The 15167-nt window shown below is 62.8% G+C and overlaps 2 protein-coding genes across 2 annotated transcripts; both read right to left on the reverse strand.

The window, feature by feature from the left end:
- Positions 1-2036: 2036 nt before the first annotated feature.
- Positions 2037-7399, reverse strand: DTX3 (deltex E3 ubiquitin ligase 3). Its single transcript, XM_034071521.1, is given in 7 exon segments — positions 2037-2155; positions 3400-3617; positions 4440-4718; positions 4721-4866; positions 5432-5785; positions 6543-6601; positions 7320-7399. Coding segments are annotated over 6 exon segments (1086 nt in total). The 5' UTR covers positions 6556-6601; positions 7320-7399; the 3' UTR covers positions 2037-2079.
- A 1605-nt stretch (positions 7400-9004) lies between these two features.
- Positions 9005-14216, reverse strand: PIP4K2C (phosphatidylinositol-5-phosphate 4-kinase type 2 gamma). Its single transcript, XM_034071500.1, has 10 exons — positions 14049-14216; positions 13595-13692; positions 12849-12945; positions 11960-12097; positions 10969-11115; positions 10846-10884; positions 10104-10217; positions 9797-10025; positions 9608-9711; positions 9005-9093 (listed from the first exon to the last, which is right to left on the reverse strand). The coding sequence occupies exons 1-10, from the start codon at positions 14178-14180 to the stop codon at positions 9013-9015; spliced, it is 1179 nt and encodes a 392-aa protein (XP_033927391.1). The 5' UTR covers positions 14181-14216; the 3' UTR covers positions 9005-9012.
- Positions 14217-15167: the final 951 nt, after the last annotated feature.

Consider the following 15167-nt stretch of genomic DNA (forward strand, 5'->3'; position numbering starts at 1 on the left):
TGTGGGGCAAACTATGGGGCACCCTATGGAGCACGGTGTGAAGCACCCCATGGGGCACGGTGTGGGGCAGACTATAGGGCACACTATGGAGCACGGTGTGGGGCACCTTGTGGGGCACAACATGGGGCATGGCATGGGGCACCCCATAGGACACCCTATGGAGATACCCATGGGGCACCCTATGGGACATGCTATGGGTCATGCTATGGGTCACACTATGGGTCACACTATAGGGCACACTATGGGACACCCAATGGGTCACCCTATGGGACCCAATGGGACACATCCCAATGGGACACCCCATGTGCACCCCCATGAGCTGCACCCCATGGGCAGGACCCCATATGGGGCACCCACTGCCCACCATTGGGGTGGGGGGGGCACTACCAATGGGACATCACCTATGGGCACCCAATGGGGCGGGGGGGGGGGTAACAACCCCCATGTGCCATCCTATGGGTCACCCCATAGACCACCCCATAGATCACCCTGGGGGGGGGACCAGCCTCATAGACCCCCCCATGGATCACCCCATAGACCACCCCATGGGTCAGCATGTGGGGGGACACCAGCCCCATAGACCCCCCCCATGGGTCACCCCATAGACCACCCCCATGTGCCATCCTATGGGTCACCCCATGGACACCCCATTGATCACCCTGGGGGGAGGGGGAGGGACCAGCCCCATAGACCACCCCATGGACACCCTATGATGGGCCACCCCATAGGGGGCCCTATGGGACATGCCATGGGGGGGTCAGCCCCATGGTTGACCCCATTGCCCCTCCCCCTTCCCCTCCCCCCCCCCCCATTTTTAACTCTTTTCTATGGGGGGGGGGGGGGGTAGTTCCCCCCCCCCCCCCCGAACCCACGTGACCGGACCCCCATTTATCATCCCCCCCCCCCGTTTGCCCTCAAGGGGGCGGGGCTTGTGCTCCTCAAGGGGCGGGGCTTGTGCTCCTCAAGGGGAGGGGCTTGTGCTCCTCAAGGGGAGGGGCTTGTGCTCCACAGGGGGCGGGGCTTGTGCTCCTCAGGGGGCGGGGCTTGTGCTCCACAGGGGGCGGGGCTTGAGCTCCTCAAGGGGCGGGGCTTGTGCTTCTCAAGGGGCGGGGCTTGTGCTCCTCAAGGGGCGGGGCTTGGGGCTCCTCAAGGGGCGGGGCTTGGGGCTCCTCAAGGGGCGGGGCTTGTGCTCCTCAAGGGGCGTGGCTTGGGTTCCTGAGGGGGCGGGGCTTGTGCTCCTCAGGGGGCGGGGCTTGTGCTCCTCAGGGGGCGGGGCTTGTGCTCCTCAGGGGGCGGGGCTTGGGGCTTCCCCCTCCCCCTTTTCTACCCAATGAATGGAGAGATTTTAACGACACCAGACTCAGCTTCGTTATTGGCTCCGCCCCTTGCGCGGGTGACGTCATCGCGATGGGGCGTGGCTTAGGGGAGGGGCGGGGCATATAGAGGGTATTAGCGCTGCTCTATGGGGAGGGGGCGTGGCCTAAGGCGAGGGGCGTGGCTTGGGGGGGGGGCCCGCATCCCAATGACCCCATCCCAGTATATCCCATTCCAATGTTCCCATCCCAGTGTGTCCCATTCCCAATGTTCCCATCCCAGTATATCCCATTCCCAATGCTCCCATCCCGTTGCCCCCCCCCAAGCCCCTCCCCCCTTAGCCCCTCCCCCCTTAGCTCCGCCCCCCTCATATATTTGCATATATTTATTGGATCAAACTTACAGATGGGGGGAAATAAAAAATCAATTAATAAATTAGCCCCTCCCCCCACCCCCCCCCAACCCCCCCATGGGGCATCCCATAATCCGGGTGGGGGGCGGGGGGGTCCCATTGCCCCCCATGGGGATGTCCCCATTATCCGGGTGGGGGAGGGGGTCCCAGTGCCCCCATTATATGGGGGGGGGGTCCCAGTGACCCCCCGGGGGATGTTCCCATTATCCGGGTGGGGGGGGGGGGGTCCCATTGCCCCCCATGGGGATGTCCCCATTATATAGGGGGGGTCCCATTGTCCCCCCATGGGGGATGTTCCCATTATCCGGGTGGGGGTCCCCATTATATGGGGGGGGGTCCCCATTGCCCCCCCCTCAGTCCTCGGTGATGCCCTTTGCCCTCAGCTCCTCCTGCACCCGTGTCAGGTATGTGGGGTCAGGGTACCCGAACCTGTGGGGGGGGGGAGGGTAGATCAGGGGGTGACCCAAACCCCTTTGTACCCATAGGGACCCATAGGATGGGTCTGGGGGTGACCCACACCCCATGTACCCCCATAGCCCCACACCCCATGGGTACCCCCATTCCCCATGGGTACCCCCATCATCCCCCTATGGGTGCCCCCACCCCATAGATGTGGGGCCCTTTACCCCCAGGGTGCTCCCCATTACCCCCATAGCCCCCCCACGGATACCCCGCTCCATGTGCCCCCTACCCCATATCCGCCCCATAGACCCCCCCCAGATGCCCCATTCCTATGGGTACCCCAACCCATATCCGCCCCATAGAGCCCCCATAGATGCCCCACTCCCATGCGCCCCCCACCCCACATCCACCCCATAGACCCCCCATAGATACCCCACTCCATGTGCCCCCTACCCCATACCCGCCCCATAGACTCCCCATAGATACCCCCCTCCATGCACCCCCCACCCCATATCCACCCCATAGACCCCCCATAGATGCCCCAGTCCATGCGCCCCCCAACCCATATCTGCCCCATAGACCCCCCCATGGCTGCCCCATTCCCATGCGCCCCACACCCCACATCCGCCCCATAGCCCCCCCACGGATACCCCGCTCCATGTGCCCCCTACCCCATACCCGCCCCATAGACCCCCCATAGATGCCCCACTCAATGGGTACCCCACTCAATGGATACCCCACCCCATATCCACCCCATAGACCCCCCGACAAATGCCCCACTCCCATGTGCCCCCCACCCCACATCTGCCCCACATCCACCCCATAGACCCCCCATAGATACCCCACTCCATGCACCCCCCACCCCATATCCACCCCATAGCCCCCCCCACGCACCCCCCACCCCATAGCCCCCCCATAGATACCCCACTCCATGCACCCTCCACCCCATATCTGCCCCATAGACCCCCCCACGGATACCCCACTCCATGTGCCCCCTACCCCATACCCGCCCCATAGACCCCCCATGGATGCCCCACTCCCATGTGTACCCCACTCAATGGATACCCCACCCCATATCCTCCCCATAGCCCCCCCATAGATACCCCACTCCATGTGCCCTTCACCCCACATCTGCCCCATAGACCCCCCTATGGATACCCCACCCCATATCCACCCCATAGACCCCCCCATGCACCCCCCACCCCATATCCACCCCATAGCCCCCCCCATGTACCCCCACCCCACACCCCCCCCCATAGCCCCCCCCCTACAGCTGCGGTCCGCCTGTGCAGCTGGTCTTATGGTGTATGTCATTCCAGGTGATGACATTGGCTCTGCCGGTTGTCATGGAGGTTCCGACTGTGAACGTCAGTCGCTGGGCGAAGGCCTTTCGGAACAGCCCCAGGACCTTGTTGCCCTCGGGACAGTCGGGCAGATAGGCCACGCGGGTGGTACCCGGGTACCGCACACCGGGGTTGGGGTGTTCCTCCTATGGGGGTACAGGCGGTGAGAGGTGGTGTCTGTGTGCGGGTGTAGGGGAGGGGATGGGGGACAAGGGGAGGGGTGGGGGTGGTTTGGGGTCAACTGTCAGGGGTTTGGCTGTGATTTGGTGTCACCCATCACATCCTGTTCCCCCTCCGATGGTTGTTTTGGTGTCACCCATCCCATCCTGAGCTCCCCAATAGGGTTTTGGTTGTGATTTGGTGTCACCCATCCAACCCTGATCCTCCTCCCACGGTTGTTTTGGATCTGCTTTGGTGTCACCCATCCCATCCTGTTCCCCCTCCCATTGTTGTTTTGGTTGTGATTGGGTGTCACCCATCACATTTTGGCTGTGATTTGGTGCCCCCCATCCAACCCTGATCCTCCTCCCACGGTTGTTTTGGCTCTGCTTTGGTGTCACCCATCAGGTTCTGGGCTCCCTCCCATGGTTGTTTTGGTTGTGATTTGGTGTCACCCATCACATCCTGCTCCCCCCCATGGGGGTTTTGGCTCTCCTTTGGTGTCACCCATCCCACCCTGGTCCCCCTCCCACGGTTGTTTTGGTGTCAACCATCACATTTTGGGCTCCCCAATAGGGTTTTGGCTGTGATTTGGTGTCACCCATCACGTTCTGAGCTCTGCTTTGGTGTCACCCATCCCATCCTGTTCCCCTCCCCCCCATCACACCCCCCAATCCCCTCTTACCCCCACAGTTGTTTTGGTTGTGATTTGGTGTCACCCATCACATTTTGGCTGTGACTTGGTGTCACCCATCCCCCCCTGCTCCCCCCCCGTCACCCCCCCCATGTCACCCCCTATCCCCTCTTACCCCCTGCACTCCAGGCGGGAACACATACTGGATGACGATGGTCCCACACCCCTCGTATCCAGGCAACGGCCTCATCCCATCCCTGGTCACCATCATGCGCCCGTCCGGGGGTTGGTTCCCCACCAACACCCCATAGAAGCGGCCGCAGACGGGACAGGCTGTTCGCACCTCCAGCGCCCGCGCGATACACCCGGAGCAGAACGAGTGTCGGCAGCGCTCCAGCGTCCGCGGCTCCCGGATCTCACCCAGGCATATGGGGCATTGGCGCTCGGGGTCCTCGTCGCGGGTGCCCCATATGGTGTGGGGGTCGGGGGTGGGGGTGTGGGGCTGGGGGGGGGTGATGCTATGGGGTTTGGTGGTAGCGCTATGGGGTTTGGCGGTGGTGCTATGGGGCTCAGTGGTAGCGCTATGGGGCTTGGCGGTGGTGCTATGGGGCTCAGCAGTACTGCTATGGGGCTTGGCAGTGGTAATGCTATGGGGCTCAGTGGTGGCACTATAGGGTTTGGTGGTGGTAGCCCTATGGGGCTCAATGGTAGCGCTATGGGGTTTGGTGGTGGTAATGCTATGGGGCTTGGTGGTAACGCTATAGGGCTCAACAGTAACGCTATGGGGCTCAGCGGTGGTGCTATGGGGCTTGGTGGTAGTGCTATGGGGTTTGGTGGTGGTAACGCTATAGGGCTCAGCAGTAACGCTATGGGGTTTGGTGGTGGTGCTATGGGGCTTGGTGACGGTAACGCTATGGGGCTCGGTGGTGGTAGCAGCGCTATGGGGCTCAGTGGTAACGCTATGGGGCTCAACAGTAACGCTATGGGGCTTGGCGGTGGTAATGCTATGGGGCTTGGTGATGGTAACGCTATGGGGCTTGGGGCCGGTAACACTATGGGGCTTGGTGGCTGTAACCCTATGGGGCTCAATGCCGGTAACGCTATGGGGCTCAGCGGTAGCGCTATGGGGCTTGGTGGCTGTAACTCTATGGGGCTCGATGCCGGTACCGCTATGGGGCTCAATGCCGGTACCGCTATGGGGCTTGGTGACGGTGACACACACAAGCGCGTCCGACTGACGCCTCTTCTTGAGCTCCTTCTCCGTGTCCTTCACCAACACCTTGAGCGCCTTGCGCACAGGGTACAGGCGGCCGGGGGGGGTGTGCGGGGGCAGCAGCAGCTGCAGCACATACGCGTCGGGGGTCTCGGCGTCAACCACAAGGTTCACTCCGGTCTCCTCCGTCAGCCGCAACAACCGGATCGAGTGTTCGCGGGTCAGGAAGTCCCAGACCCGCTTGGGAACCGTCAGGCGGTTCTTGGTGGTACCAGCGCACGTGGACATCCTGGACAGCACGAAGGACACTGGGGGGGGGACAACACATGTATGGGGGTCAGAGAGTCGGACCCACATGTGGCCATATGGGAGATGTGGGGCAGGATCCATCCCCCCCTGCCCCATAACCCACCCCATAAACCCAATGGGGACAGCACATTCAGGCACCACTTGGGGGGCACCTGAACGCCCAAAGCCATCGAGTTAAGGGGGGGTCACCCATACCCCATACCCATGGGGGTGACACCCACAGGCGGACCCATAGGACATGTGGGGCAGGATCCAACCCCCTGCCCCATAACCACAATGGGGTCAGCACATCCGGGTACCACTTGGGGGGCACCTGAACCCCCAAAGCCATTGAGTTAAAGGGGGGTCACCCATACCCATGGGGGTGACACCCACAGGCGGACCCATAGGACATGGGGGGCAGCATCCAACCCCCTGCCCCATAACCACAATGGGGTCAGCATCCATCTCCCTGCCCCATAACCCACCCCATAACACCAATGGGGATAGCACATTCAGGCACCACTTGGGGGGCACCTGAGCCCCCCATGGAGGGGGCATTGAGGGGACCCCCATGCTCAGACCCCCATAAAGGAGGAGTCCCCATACCCGTGTGGACCCCATACCCATGGGGGGGTCCCCATACCCATGGGGGGGGCCCCATACCCCATACCCGTTGGGTGCCCCATAGAGAGGGGGGGTCCCCATGGGGGGGTGGTCCCCATACCCATAGGGGGGTCCCCATACCCCATACCTGGGGGGTGTCCCCACACCCACCTGGTGATCCCATGTGGGGCAGGATCCGGTTGTGCCAACAGAGCTCCAGGACCCACAGGCTGTGGGGGGGGGGGGGCCCAGAGGGGGGGGGGGGGGTCACATGGGGGGTCCCCGGCCCCGTTTTGGGGACCCCCCTCCCCTCCCCCATTCACCATCCCCCCCCATGTCCCCAAGAGCCCCTCCCGTGTTTGGTTCACCCCCTCCCCCCCATCCGCTGTTCCCCTCCCCCCCCCAGTGCTCCCCCTCCCCCCCCCCCATGTCCCCCCCTCCCCCCCCATATCCCGATGCCCCCCCCGGTGTCCCCCTCCCCCCCCATGTCCCCCCCTCCCCCCCCCGTGTCCGCTGCTCCCCTGACCCCCCATGACCCCCCTCCCCCCCCCCCATCCCGGATCTCCCCTCCCCCCTCCATGTCCGGTTCCCCCCATCCCCTCCCCCCCCCCATGTCCGCTGTTCCCCTCCCCCCCCAGTGCTACCCCTCCCCCCCCCCCATGTCCCCCCCTCCCCCCCCATATCCCGATGCCCCCCCCGGTGTCCCCCTCCCCCCCCCATGTCCCGATGCTCCCCTCCCCCCCCGTGTCCCCCCAGTGTGTCCCCCTCCCCCCTCCGTTGCCCCTCCCCCCCTTCCCACCCCCATGTCCGGTTCCCCCCCCTCCCCTCCCACCCCCCATATCCCGATGCTCCCCTCCCCCCCCATGTCCCCTCCCCCCTCCCCCCTCCCTCCCCCCCTCCCCCTCCCCCCTCCCCCCTCCCCCCTCCCCCTCCCCTCCCCCCTCTCACCATCTCCGTTCGCACCGACCGGTACCGGCCGCGTCAGGCCCCGGAGCCGCCGCGCGTCACGTGACTACGCGCGGGGGGGGGGAGGGGGCGGGGCCTCCGTGGCAACGGGGGCGGGGACCATGGCAACGGCAGAGGAGGAGCAGCGGAGGGGTCGTCATGGCAACGGGGGGAGGGGGCGGGGCCGGAGGGAGGGGAGGGGCCAGGGAGGCAGCGTTGGGATTGGGCGAGGTCGGAGGCGCAGAAGGGGCGTGGTTTGAAGGGGGGCGTGGCTTGGAGGGGTAGCCATGGTAACGGGGGGCGGGGCTGGAGGAAGGGGGCGTGGCCAGGGGGAGGCGTGGCCAGAGAGGCAGCATTGGGATAAAGCAGGGTCGGATGCGCAGAGGGGGCGTGGCTTGGAGGGGTCGTCATGGCAACGGAGGGAGGGGGCGGGGCCGGAGGGAGGGGGCGGGGTCAGGGAGGCAGCGTTGGGATGGAGCAGGGTCGGAGGCCCAGAGGGGGCGTGGCTTGGAGGGGGGCGTGGCTCGGAGGGGTCGTCATGGCAACGGGGGGGTGGGGCAGGAGGGAGGGGCGGGGCCAAGAGGTGGTGGCGTGGCCAGGGAGGCAGCGTTGGGATGGGGGAAGGTCGCAGGCGCAGAGGGGGCGTGGTTTGAAGGGGCGTGGCTTGAAGGGGGCGTGGCCTGGAGGGGTCGCCATAGCAACGGCGCACGGGGGCGGGGCCGGAGGGAGGGGGCGGGGCCAAGAGGTGGGGGCGTGGCCAGGGAGACAGATGTGGGGTGGGGTGAAGTCAGAGGGACAGAGGGGGCGTGGCTTGGAGGGGTCGCCATAGTAACGGAGGGAGGGGGCGGGGTCGGAGGGAGGGGCGGGGCCAAGAGGTGGGGGCGTGGCCAGGGAGCCAGCGTTGGGATTGGGCGAGGCCGGAGGCGCAAAATGAAGGCGTGTTTTAAAGTGGGCGTGGTTTGAAAGGGGGTGTGGCTTAAAGGGGCGTGGCCAGAGGCGGTATTGGGGTCTCGGGTCCCATTCACTGCACGGAGCCTACTCCGGATCAATAATTTATTGATATAGGAAGGGGGGGGGGGGGGGGAGGGCACCCCCATAGACCCCATTGGATGGGGGGGGAGGGGAACCCCCATAGACCCCCTTGGATGGGGGGGGGGGTCGGGAATCACCCCCAAGTCCCCACCCCCCCCCGGGGAGGGGTCACATGGGAATGGGGTCACCCCTGCAATAAGGGGGGGCTCTGGTGCAGCCCCAGGTCCTATATGGGGGGAGCAGGGGGTGGGGGGGGCATGGAATGGGACCCCCCATAGGAGGAGAATATGGGGTACAGGAGGGGGTGCTCCCCATAGCAAGGAGTGTGAGACCCCCAAGTTAGGGGGCAGAAACCCATAACCCCATATAAAGTTAAGGCACTTGTACAGCAAATGGGGGGGGGACCATGGATGGGGGGGGGGTGAACCCCAATGGGGGGGTCATTGGTCCGGGGGGGGGGGGGGGATGGGACCCCAATGGGGGGGTCATTGGTCCGGGGGGGGGGGCGGGGATGGGACCCCAAAGGGGGGGTCATTGGTCCGGGGGGGGGGGGGGGGATGGGACCCCAATGGGGGGGGTCATTGGTCCGGGGGGGGGGGGGGGATGGGACCCCAATGGGGGGGTCATTGGTCCGGGGGGGGGGGGGGGGATGGGAACCCCCCCCCTAAGCGAAGATGTTGGAGATGAAGTCAAGGAAACGTTTCCCATATTGCTCTGGGTTCACTGTGGAGATCTCAGCTCCTGCCTGGGGGGGACATAGGGTCAGACCCCCCCCATTATAGACCCCTCCCCCATCATAGACCCCTCCCCCATCATAGACCCTCCCCCATCATAGACCCCTCCCCCATCACAGACCCCTCCCCCATCATAGACCCCCCCATCATAGACCCTTACCCCCATTATAGACCCTCCCCCATTATAGACCCTCCCCCATCACAGACCCTCCCCCATTATAGACCCCTCCCCCATCATAGACCCCCCATTATAGACCCCCCCATCACAGACCCCTCCATCATAGACCCCTCCCCCATCACTGACCCCTCCCCCATCACTGACCCCTCCCCCATCACTGACCCCTCCCCCATCATAGACCCTCCCCCATCATAGACCCCCCCCATCATAGTCCCCCCCAAACCCCCCCTATTTTGCCCCCCCCACCCCCCCATATTGCACCCCCATTTGCCCCCCCTCACCCCCCCCATTTGCCCCCCTCCCCATTTGCCCCCCCCATTTGCCCCCCCCCCATGCCCCCCCCTCACCCCATGCTTGACAGTCTTTGCCGCATGTGCTGCCTTCTTCCTTGCATCATATTGGGTGAGGACATCAATGAGCCCCATGAAGTAAACCTCTCTCCGTGGGGCAGCTGACATGTGGGTCACGCTATGGGTCAGTCTATGGGGCGGGGGGGGGGTCTATGTGCCCCCCCCCCCCCAGCCCCATAACCTCACCCTCACTGCAGCTCAGCCCATAGACATCCACATAGGGGTCGAAGTCTCCGGGTCCATGGGGCCGATGGGGGGTGAGGATGGAGCCGATGCCCTCGGGGGGGGTCCCCCCCCCCCCATCATCGCCCCCCCCCTCTTCTTCCTCCCCCTCCTCCTCCTCGGGCCCCTCTCGCCCCACTTCGTGTATACCAAGCAATAGGCTGTAGTCCATGATCCTCAGCTGCACCAGGAACTATGGGGCAGGGGGGGCACAATGAGGTGTGGGTCACACTGTGGGTCAGAGCTTAGGGGGCAGCCCCATTGAACCCACCTCCACATCCCGTTTGAGCTTGTCCATGAAGTCCCTTTGGGTCTCCTGCCCCACATAGACCTTCTCGTTCTTGTTCAGGAAGTCCATGTCCTTTAGGGTCGGGAGGTCTTTGCCCTATAACGTGTGGGGCACATGGGGAGGAGACCCCAAAAGGGGGGAGGCAATGGGGGGATCCCCATAGCAAAGAGCTGAGATCTGTGCCAGCCCCACAATGAGATGTCATTACTGGGGTGGGGGGGGGGAATGTAATGGGGGGGGGTTCCCATCCCATAATGAGGGGGGGGGGTTCCCATCCCATAATAAGGGGGGGGGTTCCCATCCCATAATGAGGGGGGGCTCCCATCCCATAATGAGGGGGGCGGTTCCCATCCCATAATGAAAAGGGGGGGTTCCATCCCATAATAAGGGGGGAGGGGTTCCCATCCCATAATGAGGGGGGGGTGTCCCCATCCCATAATGAGGGTGGGGATTCCAATCCCATAATAAGGGTGGGGGTTCCCATCCCATAATGAGGAAGGGTTCCCATCCCATAATAGGGGGGGGTTCCCATCCCATAATAAGGGGGGGGGAGTTCCCATCCCATAATAAGGGGGGGGGGGGGTTCCCATCCCATAATGAGGGTGGGGGTTCCCATCCCATAATGAGCGGGGGTGTTCCCAACCCATAATGAAGGGGGGGGTTCCCATCCCATAATGAGGGGGGGTTCCCATCCCATAATGAGGAGGGGTTCCCATCCCGGTACCTTCTCCTTGTCACTGGCTTCTCGGGACACCAAAGACCCCTATGGAGGTGATGGAGGACCATGAAGGGGGTACAACAACCGGAGGGGGTTGTCAGCGGTTGTGTCCGTACCCCCCGATGGTACCTTGAGGTCGTACTTGCGGTGTACAGGCAGCCGGTGACTGAAGGTGTTCCTCATGACCAGCAGGTACCGGTGTTCACTGTCCACACTGACGCGGTACATACCCAGGAACTGGGGCAGGAGGGTGTTGCCATGGCACTGAACAACGTACTGTGGGGTGACACATGGTGACAGAGTGAAACCTAACCCTAACCCTAACCCTAACCCTGTGGGGTGACACATGGTGACAGAGTGAAACCTAACCCTAACCCTAACCCTAACCCTAACCTGAACCCTAACCCTAACCCTAAAGGCACTAAACCACGTCCTGCAGAGGGGTAACACTTGGTGACACACATAACCTTAACCCTAACCCTAACCTTAACCCTAACAGTGACAAACCTAACCCTAACCCTAACCCTAATGGTGACACATCTAACCCTAATCTTAACCCTAACGTTAACCCTCTTGGGGGGGAATAGTGACACACGGTGACACACATAATCCTAACCCTAACCGTAACGCTAATCTTAACCCTATGGGTGACACACCTAACCCTACCCCTAAACCTAACCCTAAGCCTAACCCTAATGGTGACACATCTAACCCTAATCTTATCCCTAACCCTAACCTAATCCTAATATAACCCTAACCCTAACCCTACCCTAACCTTAACCCCAACCCTAACCCTAATGGTGACACATCTAACCCTAATCTTAACCCTAACGTTAACCTAACCCTAATATAACCCAAACTCTACCCTAACCTTAACCCCAACCCTAACCCTAACGCTAATGGTGACACACCTAACCCTAATCCTAAAGCTAAACCTAACCCTAACCATAACCCTAATGGTGACACACATAACCCGAACCCAAACCCTAACCCTAACTTTAACCCTAATGGTGACACACAGTGACACAACTAACCCTAATCCTAACCCTAATGTAACACTAATATAACCCTAACCCTACCCTACCCTAACCCCAACCCCTCCCCCCCCTGCCCCCCCCACCTGGTGGTAGTGGCTCAGGACCCCGTGCACATCCCCCACGTCCTCCCCCGACAGCTCCTTGGCCACCAGTGTCCGGTCAGCAGAGAGCAGGAGCCTGCGGGTGCTGCCCACCCAGTGTGGGCTGCGGGTGAGGGACACCTGGGGGGGGACACAGAGTCAGCCATGGGGGGAGGGGTGTACCCCAACACCTCAACAACACAACAACACCCCAACACCAAACACCCCAACACCCCAACATCACAACATCACAACACCAAACACCCTGACACTCCAACACCACAACACAACAACACCCCAACACCACATCACAACACCCCAACATCACAACACACCAACACCCCAACACCACAACCCAACACCCCAACAACACCCAACATCACAACACCCCAACACGCCAACACCACAACACCCCAACAACCCAACACCCCAAAACCCCAACACCACAACATCAAAACACCACAACAGCACAACACCAAACACCCCAACACCACAACACCCCCACACCTCCAACACCCCAACATCACAACACCCCAACAACCCAAAACCCCAACACCACATCAAAACACCACAACACCACAACACCACATCACAACACCCCAACAACACCACAACACACCAACACCACAACACCCCCACACCTCCAACACCCCAACATCACAACATCCCAACAACCCAACACCCCAAAACCCTAACACCACAACATCAAAACACCACAACACCGCAACACCACAACCCAACACCCCAACAACACCCCCACAACCGGTTTGGGTGTCACCTGATAGCCCCCCAACAACTGGTTTGGTGTCACCTGATAATCAGCCCTGGGGGGGAAGGGGGGTACCCCAACACCCCAACAACACCCCCACACCCGGTTCGGGTGTCACGTGACCTGATAGTCATGGTCATCAATCCCGAATCGCTCCCGCAGGTTCCGGAACACCTGAGGACAGTATTCCTTGAAGGTGAAGTGAGCAGGAAGGTGTTCCCTGGGGGGGGGACATGGAACCGGTGAACGGGGGGGGGGTCAGGGCACCAGTGTGTGTGTGTGGGGGGTGTCACACATGGAACCGGTGAATGGGGGGGGGGAGGGGCACGGAACCGGTGTGGGGGGGAGGGGGGGTCAAGACACTGGTGTGTGTGGGGGGGGGAGGGGTCACACACACAACCGGTTGGGGGGGGCACAGGTGGGTGGGGGTCAGGGCATGGAACTGGTGTGGGGGGAGGGGCACCGGTATAAGGGGGGAGGGGTCAGGGCATTGAACCGGTTCCGGTTGGGGGGGGGGAGGGGTCAGGAACGGAACCGATGGGGGCGGGGCACAGGTGTGGGGGAGGGGGTCACACACGGAACCGGTTCCGGGTTGGGGGGAGGGGTCAGGAACCGGTTCTGGGTTGGGGGGGAGGGGTCAGGGGGTCACACAGGGAACTGGTTCCGGGTTGGGGGGAGGGGTCAGGAACCAGTTTCGGGTTGGGGGGAGGGGTCAGGAACCGGTTCCGGGTTGGGGGGAGGGGTCAGGAACCGGTTCCGGGTTGGGGGGGAGGGGTCAGGAACCGGTTCCGGGTTGGGGGGAGGGGTCAGGGGTCACACACGGAACCGGTTCCGGGTTAGGGAGAGGGGTTTCCGGTGACCCCACCCACCGGTTGAACAGGTGATTGGTGACCTTGACCTTGGAGCTGGCCCGGAAGTCATCGGGGAGGAGCATCACGGGGGGAGGGAGCTGGGTCAGCTCCGTGACCTGCGGGTCAGAGGTCGGTCAGGGACCGCTTCCGGTTCCGGTAACCGGTACCAGTGCCATTGGGCTGTTCCCGTAACCGGTAACCGGTTCCGGTGTCATGGGGCCTGTTCCGGTTCCGTGGTTCCGGTTCCGGTGTCATAGGGCCGGTTCTGGTTCCGGTAACCGGTACCGGTGCCATGGGGCCGGTTCCGGTTCCGTGGTTCCGGTAACCGGTTCCTGTTCCGGTACCGCTGTCATGGGGCCTGTTCCGTGGTTCCGGTTCCGTTTCCGGTTCCCGGTACCGGTGTCATGAGAAGGTTCCGGTAACCGGTACAGGTGCCATGTTTCCGGTAACCGTTTCCGGTTCCGGGTCTCACCTGGTGCGTGACCCCCCAGCAGAGCACACTCAGAACCGGGTCCGAGGCCTTCGGTGCTCGAGGCCTCTGAGGCACAAACCTCTTCTGCTTCTGCGTCTGCTGCGGCCGCGTCCGGACCGGGACGGACGCCATGGACACAACCACTTCCGGCCGGAACTGTTGTCATGGTGACACTTCCGCCCGGGCCTGTAGCCATAGCGACACCCACTTCCGCCCGGCCTTGTCTCCATGGTGACAGTAACTTCCGCCCAGACCCGTCTCTATGGCGACACTCACTTCCGCCTCGCACCGCAGCTATGGCGACACTTCCGCCCTGCCCTGTCGCCATTGTGACACTCACTTCCGCCCGGGTCCGTTTACATGGCGACTCTCACTTCCGCCCTGCCGTGTTTCCATGGTGACACTCACTTCCGCCCGGAACTGTTGCCATAGCGACACTTGATTCCGCCCAGCCCTGTCGTCATGGTGACACTTCCGCCCGCCCCCGTCGCTATGGTGACTCCCACTTCCGCCCGGAACTCTTGTCGTGGTGACATCCACTTCCGGCAGGTCGTGTCGTCGTGGTGACACTTCCGCCCATACCCGGCTCCATGGCGACACCCACTTCCGCCCTGCCGTGTTGCCATGGTGACACCCACTTCCGCCCGGACCCGTTGCCATGGCGACTCTCACTTCCGCCCGGCCTTGTTTCCATGGTGACACTCACTTCCGCCCAGCCCCGTCGTCGTGGTGTCACTTCCGCCCGCCCCCGTCGCTATGGCGACTCCCACTTCCGCCCGGAACCGGCTCCATGGTGACACTTCCGCCCGGACCCGTTGCCATGGCGACACTCACTTCCGCCCTACTCTGTTGCCATGGGACACCCACTTCCGCCCGGCTCTGTCGTCGTGGTGACACTTCCGCCCGCCCCCGTCGCTATGGTGACTCCCACTTCCGCCCGGAACTGTTGTCGTGGTGACATACACTTCCGGCAGGTCCTGTCGTTGTGGTGACACTTCCGCCTATACCCGGATCCATTGCGACACCCACTTCCGCCCGGCTCTGTAGCCATGGTGACACCCACTTCCGCCAGGGTCCGTCTACATGGTGACACTTCCGCCCGGCCCTGTCGCCGTAGAG

Source organism: Melopsittacus undulatus, chromosome 21 (assembly GCF_012275295.1).
Source record: "Melopsittacus undulatus isolate bMelUnd1 chromosome 21, bMelUnd1.mat.Z, whole genome shotgun sequence".
NCBI classification, from domain to species: domain Eukaryota; kingdom Metazoa; phylum Chordata; class Aves; order Psittaciformes; family Psittaculidae; genus Melopsittacus; species Melopsittacus undulatus.

What these genes read in the sequence shown, in the direction of transcription:
- PIP4K2C (XM_034071500.1), bottom strand. Translation starts at nt 14,180, where the DNA reads ATGGCGTCCGTCCCGGTCCGGACGCGGCCGCAGCAGACGCAGAAGCAG. An exon ending in GCTGGGGGGTCACGCACCAG is followed by an intron (nt 13,693 to 14,048) that starts GTGAGACCCGGA and finishes TCTGACCCGCAG; the next exon opens with GTCACGGAGCTGACCCAGCT. An exon ending in AGCTCAAACGGGATGTGGAG is followed by an intron (nt 10,026 to 10,103) that starts GTGGGTTCAATG and finishes CCTGCCCCATAG; the next exon opens with TTCCTGGTGCAGCTGAGGAT.